This window comes from Haliotis asinina, chromosome 10 (assembly GCF_037392515.1).
Source record: "Haliotis asinina isolate JCU_RB_2024 chromosome 10, JCU_Hal_asi_v2, whole genome shotgun sequence".
In the NCBI taxonomy this organism is placed as follows: Eukaryota; Metazoa; Mollusca; class Gastropoda; order Lepetellida; family Haliotidae; genus Haliotis; species Haliotis asinina.
The window spans coordinates 8,624,702-8,638,248 of NC_090289.1; the positions used below are offsets into that span (position 1 = coordinate 8,624,702).

Below are 13,547 nucleotides of genomic sequence, written 5' to 3' on the forward strand. Positions count from 1 at the left end.
AAGTTTGTTTTTCTTTTGGTTTTGTTTTAGAGGAATAACGGGAAAAAACATCATGTCGACACGATACCGCTACAGGTTGAATGGTAGACGTGAACTGATCAGACAAGGTAGAACATCACGGAGAAGTCCCGTTGCTGCCTATCTTGCTGGAGCTCGATGTCTAGAAAGAATTCTTCAGTGTCAGCTGATGTCAACAGGAGCAGAAGCCGGCATGGACCCAGGACCTTATTCCTTATCCATCTTTGAAGTCATTGTTCCAGAACACGGAACGTTAAGAAATCGTAATCGTCGTCAAACTAGATTACGATTTGAGTGCATTTTGGAAGCAGTGTATATTGATGAACTCCGAGGTAGAGTCAATGAATTGTGTCAAAATAACTGTTACGGTTGTGAAACAGATCATCCCTCTCAACGGCATCATCCGTGTCTTATGATGTCAGAGGACGAACGAGTTGACTTGTACTTCGATGATGCCTTGATGTCTGTATCTCATGCCAACATCCTGGAGAGAGCCAGAGAACAGAGAACGTCTACTAACCTCGAATTCTCTGACAGAGACATACAAAGATACCAGGATGAAGACTACCTGATCCATTGGTTCTTTACTTCCATTCGAAAAGAACGAATAGAAGAAAAGTTGAGAGAGAAAATGAAAGAACAATAATTCAAGTGTACATTGTATTAGAAGGACTGGAAAACCATTTTTAATTGAATCATTATTCCTATTGATAAATGTATATTAAACATGACATCATCCAGCCAATGAAAATGAATGATATTATCCATTTAAAACAGCCAATGAATTGACGACATTGTACATGTATGCGTGTTATATATATATATATATATATTATACACACTCGCATTGACTATCATTTGAGCATTTCTTGTAAGATTCACAACACACGTTCATTGCTTGCTTCGGTGTTCAAATCATGACAAATACAGCTACCTTCTACAGCTGGAAGCAAGTGATTCGTGCCTCTCACAGTCTCCATGATGCGGTTGTCCAGGAATCAAATGACTGGTTTCAACGTCGAGATGCGTGTGTCATGGATGCCAAACGAAAATGTCCTGATGATGAAAATCGTCCATCGGTCAAACGAGTGATCATCAAAAAGTCAAGGCAAGTTCCCAGGCATGTCGATGAAGTGGAAGCAACGAATGCACTGAAACACGTTGAGAGACTTCTCACTTTGTGTTACTGTTTGGAACTCACTAAGATCATTCGACGCCTTTCGAGCGAGTTGTGTTTTGGTTGCATGTTCGACACAGAGGGGGAACCAGTTCATACCTGTTATGACGTGACGGAACAGGATCAGGCTGATAAGTACTTCAACATAGCTCTGAACGAGGTCAATGACGATCAGGTGTTGGATCACTGGATGAAACTGATAGCTGATGATTCATCGTTGAAGCACGTGACTACCTTTCACCTACTTCCATATCAATGTAAGGACTATCGTGAATCACAGTTCAAATCACTGGAGTGGCTTAGTGATTTGAAACAGCGTGTCGTTAAAATGCTGTTTCTGGAAAAGAAATTTTCAAACTGACCCATGAGATTGGACATGGTCTTATTTGACAGTGACTACAGAGCATTTGACTTTAAATTGGAAACGATTTGGGTTTTACAATAGTACAGAAAACCTGATGTAATTATGTGTGTGAGTGAATACATGTATTATTTACAAATATTGTATGTGAAATGTTTGTGTATTGTCAATAAAAAATATCACATTCAGCTCATGGTGACTTCGTGTTCTATTATATAATTGTAAGCTTACCATGCTATGAGTCAGTGTGCATCATGAGTCTTCCCAAGAATGACAAAGTGTCTCACAAACACGAGAAAGCTCTAGAGCAGTATTATTTTGACCCCGGCAAACCAGGAGCTTACTACGGTCCATCCAAACTCCGTGAGGAGTTACGGTTGAATAAACAACCCAACATTTCCCTGAGGAAGGTGAAAGCATTTGTCAGAAACCAAGACGCTTACAGCTTACATCGACCTCCAACATATCGCTTTAAAAGAATGAAAGTCAGAGTGCATTCTCTGGATGAAATGTTTGACGTGGATTTAGCCGATATGTCTAGGTACACGAAATGGAATGATGGCGTTAGATACCTGCTGGTGACCTTGGACATTCTTTCACGGTATGCATTCGTTTCACCTTTGGTAAACAAGAGACCCGAGACCGTGTTGAAGGCTTTCAAAGAAATAATTCAAGAAAGGAAACCTCAAAAAGTGAGAACAGATGCGGGGAGCGAATTCAAAGGGGCTTTCAAGGTCTTTCTAGAAAAGCAGAACATAACCCACACCATTGCGCGCAATGAAAACATCAAAAGCAATTACGTGGAACGGTTCAACAGGACCCTGAAATCCTTGATCACTCGATACATGACGCACGAAAACACCAAACGCTACTTGGACGCTCTCCCCGAACTGGTGTACAACTACAACCACACGTCGCATTCTTCGCTGCCACAACTGTCTCCTGCACGAGTGTCCGAGGAGAACCAGGTCAAAGTGTGGGATCACGTCTACCTCAAACCCTTGAGGAAGAAAGTCAGCGGCAAACCTCGAGTCAAGAGATACCTATTTAAAGTAGGCGACCTGGTTCGCATCTCATATCTGAGAAGACCCTTCAGCACGGTGCTCGATCTCAAGTGGACGGAGGAGCTTTTCAAAGTATCTCAACGCTACAGAAAGCAGGGGTTTGCTCAGTACAAACTGAAAGACTTTCACGACGAGCCTCTGACCGGATCGTTTTACGCCAACGAGCTAAAGAAGGTCGACAAAGCGGACGACGTGCTCTGGCGAGTAGAGAAGGTCTTGAAAAGGAAAAAGGTGAAGGGGGAGACGTACGCCCTGGTGCGCTGGCTCGGTTGGCCAAAAAAGTTTGACTCCTACGTGCCGGAAAGCGAACTGAAAGAAGCGTGAAACAAATCATGGAGAAGTACGTGTTTCTCAAAAGCTCAGACTCCAAAACCACATCCTTCACGGGGAACACGCCCTATCGTTTCCGGGTGAAACTGAACCAGAGACTGACGTTTGACGGATTCTGGGTGGTGTCCTTGAAGGAGCTGAACTTTGGATCCCTAGACATGAGCAAGGTCAAAGATCCCTACGTTGACGTTTTGTGTAATCTCTGCGACACTTCGTTGGTGGGAGAGACTCAGCTGAACTTACTGAGAAGGATCGATTTGAGACAGGGTCCTACTTACAGCTTCAGCACCGAAATGTGCATGCGCGTCAAACTGAAAGAAACGGACAACATTGATCTGTATTTAAGGAGCGACGACGTCGGCACCGCATCATTCTTGTCGGGGGAGACTCACGCCACACTTCACTTGAGACGATATCCTTTCGTGGAGTAACTTTACTGCACGTATCCTCGCCCACCATGGAATCTCGTCCGCTGTACGTTCCGGACTATGCCAAGTTCAAACACTACTTCGACAACAAACACGTGAGGAAGACTTCCAATCTACTTTACGGGAAAGCTCAAAAGATGGTGATTCCAGTTCGACGTCGGACAGCAGCCGCAACGCCACCCCAAACGACCGCTGATGTCACCATGCGCGTGACCTCGGAATCTCAAAGCGAGGTAGACAGAGCCGAAGCCAAGGACAAGAGAGCCAAGGCTATAAAACGCAAAGGGGGCGAGAGATGCGTCACAACGAAGAAAATTCGTCGAACCGAGAACACTACCTCCATCGTCCCTTCGAAAACCGCCAAAGCGCTCAAGTGCACTCCCGTGCGAGAAGACGACATTTTCAGTTAAAAAGAGAACCAAAAGCATGTCTCTCATAAACGACGGGGACTTTGAGGAACTGGTTCCCGAAGCGTTGAATTTGTTTTCACTTCCGCCTTATCAAAGTTCGGTGCAGAAGCATTATTTCGTTAACGTGAGGCCTCTGAGTCAAATCAACGACACGAGCCCGCTGGAGTTTCACGTGTCCAATTCGGGAGCCGACTACATCGATCTGAAACGGACCCGTCTGCACGTCAAGGTCAAGGTCACTCAAGCCGACGGCACCACGTCGTTGGCGGAAGATGAAAACGTGGCTCCCATAAACTCATTTATGTCGGCGCTATTTTCTCAAACGTCTGTCTACCTGCAGAATCAGCTGGTGTCTTCGACCAACAACCACTACGCCTACAAGAGCATGATGAAAGCTCTGCTCGGGTACGATGCAGAAGCCAAAAGCACGCAGTTGACCTCACAGCTGTTCTACAAGGACTACGCCGTGACCAATGCGGACTTGGAAAGCAGTGACGTCACGGGATCGGTCAACAACGGAATGATGACACGTGCCTCTTTTATCGCCCAAAGCAAGGAACTGACCATGTCGGGTCCCATCTTCGAAGACATCTTCGAAATGAACCGTCACCTGATCAACGAAGTGGACATGACCGTGAAAATGTATAGATCAGAACCCAAATTCTGTCTGATCACCAGCGTGACCAGCCACGAATTCAAAGTGCATCTCCTGGATGCTTATCTGCAGGTCTGCAAAGTCAAAGTCAATCCCGCTCTGATCTTGGCTCACAACTCCCTGTTCGAAAAGTCTAACGCCCTCTACCCATACACGAAGAGCGAGGTCAAGGTCACCAGCATCCCGACATCGCAGCTGAGTCATTCCATCGACAACGTCTCCAACCCCGTGGCCAGCCGTTATATCGTTGGCTTGGTCGAATCGGCCTCTCTGAACGGTTCGTACGATCGCAACCCGTATAATTTTTTATCCTGGATGGTGAAAAAGATTACCCTCTACGTCGACGGTGCCAGTGTGCCAGGTCAGCCGACCGAAGCGGACGATGTCGCCACTTATGTCAGCATGCTCGATGGTATGGGTTTGTGGGCGGAAGGCAAGGGCAACGGCATCAGCAGAAGCGAGTTTCTCCTGGGAAGTGCCCTCTACGTCTTTGACCTGGACAAGATTTGCGCCGATTCGGAATACCTCAATTTGGTGAAGTCTGGAGACGTGAGGCTCGAACTGGAGTTCAAAAATGCCCTCACTCAACCGCTGAGCTGCATTGTCATGACTCAGAGAAACTCTCTGATTGAGATTGATAAAGCGCGGAACGTGTTTGTCAAGTAGAACGTCAGATGAAGGCTTCGGAGCTTTGGTGCGCTGTCCAGTGCGATTCCAGCTTACGGAGACACGTGTTGGGTGTGTACGCCAAAAATACCCTACCACTCTCCATCCCAGACAACATGCTTGCCCGAGGTGTGGGTCTTATCGTCAATACAGAGATAAGACAAAGCAAAGGTCGTCATTGGATCGTCATGTTCATCCATGGGAAGAGAGCAGAACTTTTCGACAGTCTCGGAGAACCAGTGGATGTGGACTTTGACCGTTCTTTAAAAACGCACGTCAGTTCTTACGTACGAAACAGTCAGCAGTTGCAATCCGTAGAGTCAGACCTCTGCGGTTTGTATTGTTTGTATTACCTGCTGCGTAAATTCAAAGATCGTTTAAGTTTGAACCGGATTGTCCAGCCATTTCATCCTTCCGACTTGCTGTGGAATGATGATTTTGTTTCGCGATCCATGTGTCGCTATTTCAAATATTGCACTCGCTGTACATCGCTACCCATCACCTGCTCTTAGCTTCAATGTTAGATGATAAACGTGTATTAACTGTGTTTATTCGTACCCTATTGTTTTCTTTAGCCTACTTTTGCTGTTGTATTGTTCTTTGTAATTTTATAAAGGTTTGATTTGAACACAATATATTTTATTTCTGTAGTTATATTAATATTATAAATATCCATGCACTATTCTATGACATACCATTTAGATTTATACCCTTCTGGTTATGAACTTTATGCAGAAGAAAAGTGATAAATAAAAAGAAAAATGTAGAAAAAAATCTTTTGTTTGTGTTTCAAAACTTTATAGATAGTGATGGTTGTTCTTTGTAATTTTCTTTTTACAAGTAATTAAAACTAATTAAGACAACTCCTTTTTGTTTGTTTTTTGTTTTACAAATTTTGAAGAATGAAAACAAATTTTGAAAATGAAAAACAAATTTGTAAATTTGGAAAACAAGTTTTATTTCTTGACAACAATTTTTTTTTCTGTTTAGTTTTTTAAAAATGGATTATGATCAATTCAACTTAGTGTAACAAAGTTTTGAAGAATGAAAACAAATTTTGAAAAATGAAAACAAAATTGTGAATTTGGAAAACAAGTTTTATTTCTTGACAGCAATTTTTTTTTCTGTCTACTATTTTTTAAAAACTGGAATAATGATCCATTGAAGTTTGGTGAACATTTTCAATTGACGTGCAATTTTTAAATTTTGGTATTAGATTTTTATTTTTTGGATAACAATTTTTTTTCTTTTCTGTCTCTCCTTAAATTGAAATTAATCACCCAACTTGGTGGTTGGAATCAATATTTAATACGAACCCGAGCACATGATGGTTCTTAAAAAAGAACAAACTTTCATAATTCGGTGAAAAAGAAAATTTTTTATTTATTTTTTATTTTTTTATTTTTTATTTATTTATTTTTTTTTTTTTTTTTTTTTTTTATTTTTTTTTTTATCAATTCATGGGGACGTAGTCCTCGTCTGAAGATGGAACTGGGGAGGGGGGAGGGGCCAACAAGGTTGGGGTGGCGGGATACCACATCACACCATTGCTCCTCGGTGGCAGGGGAGGTGGCCGCGTCATGAGCAGACGAATGTGGCTCTCGACTTGCCTCATGCGCGATTCATAACTACACTCGAGTTGGTTAAAGATGCTTCTGAGATCTCGCGCGACAGCGTCATGCCTGTCCTTGCATCTCTGTATACGTTCCTCCATTCTCTCCCTGTCTTCCCGACGTCTCCCCAAACACTGGCCCATTCTCTTCTTCTTCTTATGATAATTCAACTTCAATGTCCGCTTTCGCTAGCACATGTGATGGTCTAAGGGAGATAACTCACAAGACAGGACAAAGGAGACCGCTAATGGGCGTTTTAGCGTGATCATTGAAACAACATGCATACAAGAGAAACCAAGAAACAAAAAAAAAAATGTAGTAAACTGTTTGTGTGATTTTGGTTTAAACAAATTTTAAAGAGTGGAAACAAAATTTGTGAAATCGGAAGACAAGATTTGATGTTCTGACTTGAAATATTAATACTCTCATAGTATCTGCTTTCATTTATCACTGGGTGTCATGGGGTTGTACATCGTTGCCTTCTGAAGGTATAAATTCAACCGCTGTTGAATGTCGACATCAGTGTTAGAGACGAACCCCCCAGAGAGTAAACAACACGTAATGGCCGAGAGCGATAATTGTCTGTTACCTTTTAAAACGCCTACCACCATCTCCATACTTGGCGGTTCGTCTTCGGGAAAGACGTTCTGGACAGCCAGGCTGTTGAAGGAGGCTGAAAACATGTTCGAACCACCACCGAAACTTATCATCTTCTGCTATGCCGTGTACCAACCGGAAGTGTATGGGGACTTGGTAAAAAACGTCCCCAACATTCGATTTCAAGATGCGCTTCCAACGGAGGAGGAACTGAAATCTTACGCTGTGGAGTCTGACAACAGATGCTTGCTGGTACTGGACGATTACATGCAGGAAGTGTGCAAGAATCCATTGTTTTTAAATCTTTACACCACGCTTTCTCATCATCTGGGGATTTCGGTGATCAACATTCAACAGTCGGCCTTCCCCAAAGGTGAATGCAACCGCACCATTTCCCTGAACACGCACTATTTTGTTCTGATGTCAAACCCCAGGTCGGCTCACGAATACAAAATTTTGGCATCGCAAATATTTCCAGGTCAGACGAAATATTTTGCAGAAGCATTTCAGGATGCAGTTGCTGAACGAAAGTACGGTTATTTGGTTGTAGACGTTTCCCCACACGCTGACGAACGTTACGGACGTTTGCGTACCAATATATTCCCTGGGGACAACCACAACGCGTGCACAGTGTACCTACCTAAGTAGCTCTAAATAGATCAAATACCTCCGACACGCTTATTTGTACACGGACCGTGTGATGGATAAGAAGCCATATTCCTGGCTCGTAGTAGCTAACCCACCTGGAGGAGAAGCAGAGGTGACGCTATTTCGGTGTGAGACCTGGTTTGCCAGCGAATCGCAGGCATTTGACAACCTCAAACATCACATAGAAAGCAGGGGAATCGACATTCCAGACCGCTGGGGAAGCCCCAAGCACTTTGTCGTTGTTCGTAAAGAAATTCATCTGTGACAATCTGTGTCTGGATCTCTTCATTGCATCTGACTAGTAAAAAAGACATTATGGCAGCAGACCTCCTGAGGAAGCAGAGGACATTTCTCTGTTCACTGGAGGACGTGAACACCAAACAAAGAAAGGCCTTGCTGGCTCATCTCTCGGGTGAACAATTCAAGGCGATTATCACCTTGATCTACAACATATTGAGGGGAAACATTCCCCTCTCTGACTCTGACAAAATACGATTGCAAAGACACAAGAATCTCATTCGGACATTGGGAAGCAAGAAGGTAGGGGCTCGTGAAAAACGGAGGCTGTTAGTCACACACCACAACGTCCTACGTACGTGCATTAGAGCATTGCTCGAGCAAGACAGACGCAATCATGAGCAAGCCTATGGTTCTGCTGTCCAGAGAGACCTATCAGAGACTGATGTCAGATCAAGAGTCGCAGTCGACGACAGAGAGGACACAGACTCAGACACAGACGGCGACGACGATGAAAGCACCACAAGCTCGCTCGACAGTGACAGAGAAGAACGAGGAGACGATACAGAATGATGTCATGTCCTCCACGGACGAAGGAACAGAGAAATCAAATGGTGACATCAGCAGCAAAAGTGACTACTTTCTCCTTCGTGTTCCTGATCTGAGCTTTTGAGAAACACGTACTTCTCCATGATTTGTTTCACGCTTCTTTCAGTTCGCTTTCCGGCACGTAGGAGTCAAACTTTTTTGGCCAACCGAGCCAGCGCGTACGTCTCCCCCTTCACCTTTTTCCTTTTCAAGACCTTCTCTACTCGCCAGAGCACGTCGTCCGCTTTGTCGACCTTCTTTAGCTCGTTGGCGTAAAACGATCCGGTCAGAGGCTCGTCGTGAAAGTCTTTCAGTTTGTACTGAGCAAACCCCTGCTTTCTGTAGCGTTGAGATACTTTGAAAAGCTCCTCCGTCCACTTGAGATCGAGCACCGTGCTGAAGGGTCTTCTCAGATATGAGATGCGAACCAGGTCGCCTACTTTAAATAGGTATCTCTTGACTCGAGGTTTGCCGCTGACTTTCTTCCTCAAGGGTTTGAGGTAGACGTGATCCCACACTTTGACCTGGTTCTCCTCGGTCACTCGTGCAGGAGACAGTTGTGGCAGCGAAGAATGCGACGTGTGGTTGTAGTTGTACACCAGTTCGGGGAGAACGTCCAAGTAGCGTTTGGTGTTTTCGTGCGTCATGTATCGAGTGATCAAGGATTTCAGGGTCCTGTTGAACCGTTCCACGTAATTGCTTTTGATGTTTTCATTGCGCGCAATGGTGTGGGTTATGTTCTGCTTTTCTAGAAAGACCTTGAAAGCCCCTTTGAATTCGCTCCCCGCATCTGTTCTCACTTTTTGAGGTTTCCTTTCTTGAATTATTTCTTTGAAAGCCTTCAACACGGTCTCGGGTCTCTTGTTTACCAAAGGTGAAACGAATGCATACCGTGAAAGAATGTCCAAGGTCACCAGCAGGTATCTAACGCCATCATTCCATTTCGTGTACCTAGACATATCGGCTAAATCCACGTCAAACATTTCATCCAGAGAATGCACTCTGACTTTCATTCTTTTAAAGCGATATGTTGGAGGTCGATGTAAGCTGTAAGCGTCTTGGTTTCTGACAAATGCTTTCACCTTCCTCAGGGAAATGTTGGGTTGTTTATTCAACCGTAACTCCTCACGGAGTTTGGATGGACCGTAGTAAGCTCCTGGTTTGCCGGGGTCAAAATAATACTGCTCTAGAGCTTTCTCGTGTTTGTGAGACACTTTGTCATTCTTGGGAAGACTCATGATGCACACTGACTCATAGCATGGTAAGCTTACAATTATATAATAGAACACGAAGTCACCATGAGCTGAATGTGATATTTTTTATTGACAATACACAAACATTTCACATACAATATTTGTAAATAATACATGTATTCACTCACACACATAATTACATCAGGTTTTCTGTACTATTGTAAAACCCAAATCGTTTCCAATTTAAAGTCAAATGCTCTGTAGTCACTGTCAAATAAGACCATGTCCAATCTCATGGGTCAGTTTGAAAATTTCTTTTCCAGAAACAGCATTTTAACGACACGCTGTTTCAAATCACTAAGCCACTCCAGTGATTTGAACTGTGATTCACGATAGTCCTTACATCGATATGGAAGTAGGTGAAAGGTAGTCACGTGCTTCAACGATGAATCATCAGCTATCAGTTTCATCCAGTGATCCAACACCTGATCGTCATTGACCTCGTTCAGAGCTATGTTGAAGTACTTATCAGCCTGATCCTGTTCCGTCACGTCATAACAGGTATGAACTGGTTCCCCCTCTGTGTCGAACATGCAACCAAAACACAACTCGCTCGAAAGGCGTCGAATGATCTTAGTGAGTTCCAAACAGTAACACAAAGTGAGAAGTCTCTCAACGTGTTTCAGTGCATTCGTTGCTTCCACTTCATCGACATGCCTGGGAACTTGCCTTGACTTTTTGATGATCACTCGTTTGACCGATGGACGATTTTCATCATCAGGACATTTTCGTTTGGCATCCATGACACACGCATCTCGACGTTGAAACCAGTCATTTGATTCCTGGACAACCGCATCATGGAGACTGTGAGAGGCACGAATCACTTGCTTCCAGCTGTAGAAGGTAGCTGTATTTGTCATGATTTGAACACCGAAGCAAGCAATGAACGTGTGTTGTGAATCTTACAAGAAATGCTCAAATGATAGTCAATGCGAGTGTGTATAATATATATATATATATATATAACACGCATACATGTACAATGTCGTCAATTCATTGGCTGTTTTAAATGGATAATATCATTCATTTTCATTGGCTGGATGATGTCATGTTTAATATACATTTATCAATAGGAATAATGATTCAATTAAAAATGGTTTTCCAGTCCTTCTAATACAATGTACACTTGAATTATTGTTCTTTCATTTTCTCTCTCAACTTTTCTTCCATTCGTTCTTTTCGAATGGAAGTAAAGAACCAATGGATCAGGTAGTCTTCATCCTGGTATCTTTGTATGTCTCTGTCAGAGAATTCGAGGTTAGTAGACGTTCTCTGTTCTCTGGCTCTCTCCAGGATGTTGGCATGAGATACAGACATCAAGGCATCATCGAAGTACAAGTCAACTCGTTCGTCCTCTGACATCATAAGACACGGATGATGCCGTTGAGAGGGATGATCTGTTTCACAACCGTAACAGTTATTTTGACACAATTCATTGACTCTACCTCGGAGTTCATCAATATACACTGCTTCCAAAATGCACTCAAATCGTAATCTAGTTTGACGACGATTACGATTTCTTAACGTTCCATGTTCTGGAACAATGACTTCAAAGATGGATAAGGAATAAGGTCCTGGGTCCATGCCGGCTTCTGCTCCTGTTGACATCAGCTGACACTGAAGAATTCTTTCTAGACATCGAGCTCCAGCAAGATAGGCAGCAACGGGACTTCTCCGTGATGTTCTACCTTGTCTGATCAGTTCACGTCTACCATTCAACCTGTAGCGGTATCGTGTCGACATGATGTTTTTTCCCGTTATTCCTCTAAAACAAAACCAAAAGAAAAACAAACTTGAAAATTAGTGTACAAAATTACACATTTTTGGGGTAAAAATGTTGCAACAAGTTTCAATAAAGTTACATTTTTTTCCTTTTTCTTTCTTTTTTTTTTTGGTTTTTGTTTTTTTGGGTTTTTTTTTGTTTTTTTGCAAAGAGGTTTGGCTTTGTGTCTAAGAGTTTATGTTTTGATCAAATGTACTACATTTAGGTTATATCTACATCACACTGACCTCATGATTTATGATGATGTGTTGGAATAGATCAAATCAGGATTGAAGCCATAGGGCCGCGACTGGATGCCATCTGACAAGAGGTATCGTTTGTCATCTTGAGGAGTCAGAGCCAATTTGGTCACTTTGATTGTGTAAAGAGTGTTGTGTATAGACCTAATTTGATGAAAGGTGGCTAAAGTTTGTTTTTGATCGAAAAGACACTCTTTGAACATTTGGTGACGAAGATGCTTTTGAATGAAAGCTGACTGAACACCTTTGGCAGTGCGTTTTTCAACACTTTCACCTGTGGTTTTGTCAAAAGTAAAACTATAGTTCTTGGGTCGAAGGCCTACAAATTCTCTGATTACTTTTCCACCCACTTCATCTTTCATGAGACCTATGGCTTTGTGTCTTTCCATTGAGTAAAGTGGATGGTCTGTGGGATAGTTTGATGTGTCAAAGAGGTGAATGTTTTCAAGCATAAAATCTTGAGGACCACGAAGAGGCACACCCACAGGAGACCACACTTGATAAAACAGACTGTCTGTGTCTGTCATGAGCACTCTGAGGTGCTTGTGAGTGTACTCCTTCAACATGACATTGTAATGAAAGTTGTACAAAAGTCGCTTTGCGTGTTCCAAGATGGTGAAACCTACAGCGACGGGTTGGTTCAAAGTCACGGATACCTTTTCCATGCTCACAACAACTAGATTTTCCGAGAAAATGTTCACACTTTTGAAATTAGCTTTGGCAGTGAACCTGCGGAGCCGTTCCTCAGTAGTGATCAATTCGATCTGTTTGTAGTTTCTCACGTTTTGTAACTGTTTGCCATAAACAGCATTAGAAAGTAATTTGAACAAGTCTTTGGAAAAGGTATCTGTGGCTTCTTTTCGCCTTTGAGTGTTGAAGTCTATGTAAGGTTTCATCCATTTGGACTGTTTGAATTTCAACACTTTGTGCACTTTTCTCAATTTCAAACCCAAACGTAAATACTGCTGCAATGTGCCAAAGTAGGTGATGTAATTTTCCTTGTCTTTCAAGGTTGAGAACAGTTTGGTTCCCGTGGGTGGCTTCTTTTGATTCTCTTTCCCTAACATACCTAACTCTGAAAGCAGTTCTTGTTGATAGGGAGACAAATGTTCAAAGGGAATGCTTTCTTTAGTGGGAGCAAGAGGGAGTGACTGATGGACGGAATGAAGATGACGTGGGTACTCCAAATCACACTGTACAATGTACCCCACGTCACCTTCAGGATCAAGCTGAAGCCAGTCAATACTGTCAATGTCATCTACCCACTCAAACTGACCTTCAGGTAATGGGCAACTCATGGCTGCACCATACAGGTTATTTATGTCAAAATAAAGTAAATGACTTTCTGACTGGGATGGGTCGAAATCGGACATGTGTTTGTTGTTGGCTTTGGCATATCTGTGGTTAATACTAGCAACACCCCCTCTCACAGAATCAGCTACGAAATTGTACATGTCAGGGTCAGTCATGAGGTCAAGTG

General features: G+C 42.9%; 1 protein-coding gene across 1 annotated transcript; it reads left to right on the forward strand.

The window, feature by feature from the left end:
• The first annotated feature begins 3,804 nt into the window (after nucleotides 1-3,804).
• LOC137297862 (uncharacterized protein F54H12.2-like) lies at nucleotides 3,805-5,109 on the forward strand. Its single transcript, XM_067829828.1, has one exon. It carries the CDS (start codon nucleotides 3,805-3,807, stop codon nucleotides 5,107-5,109), a length of 1,305 nt encoding a protein of 434 aa, XP_067685929.1.
• The last annotated feature ends 8,438 nt before the right edge of the window (nucleotides 5,110-13,547 follow it).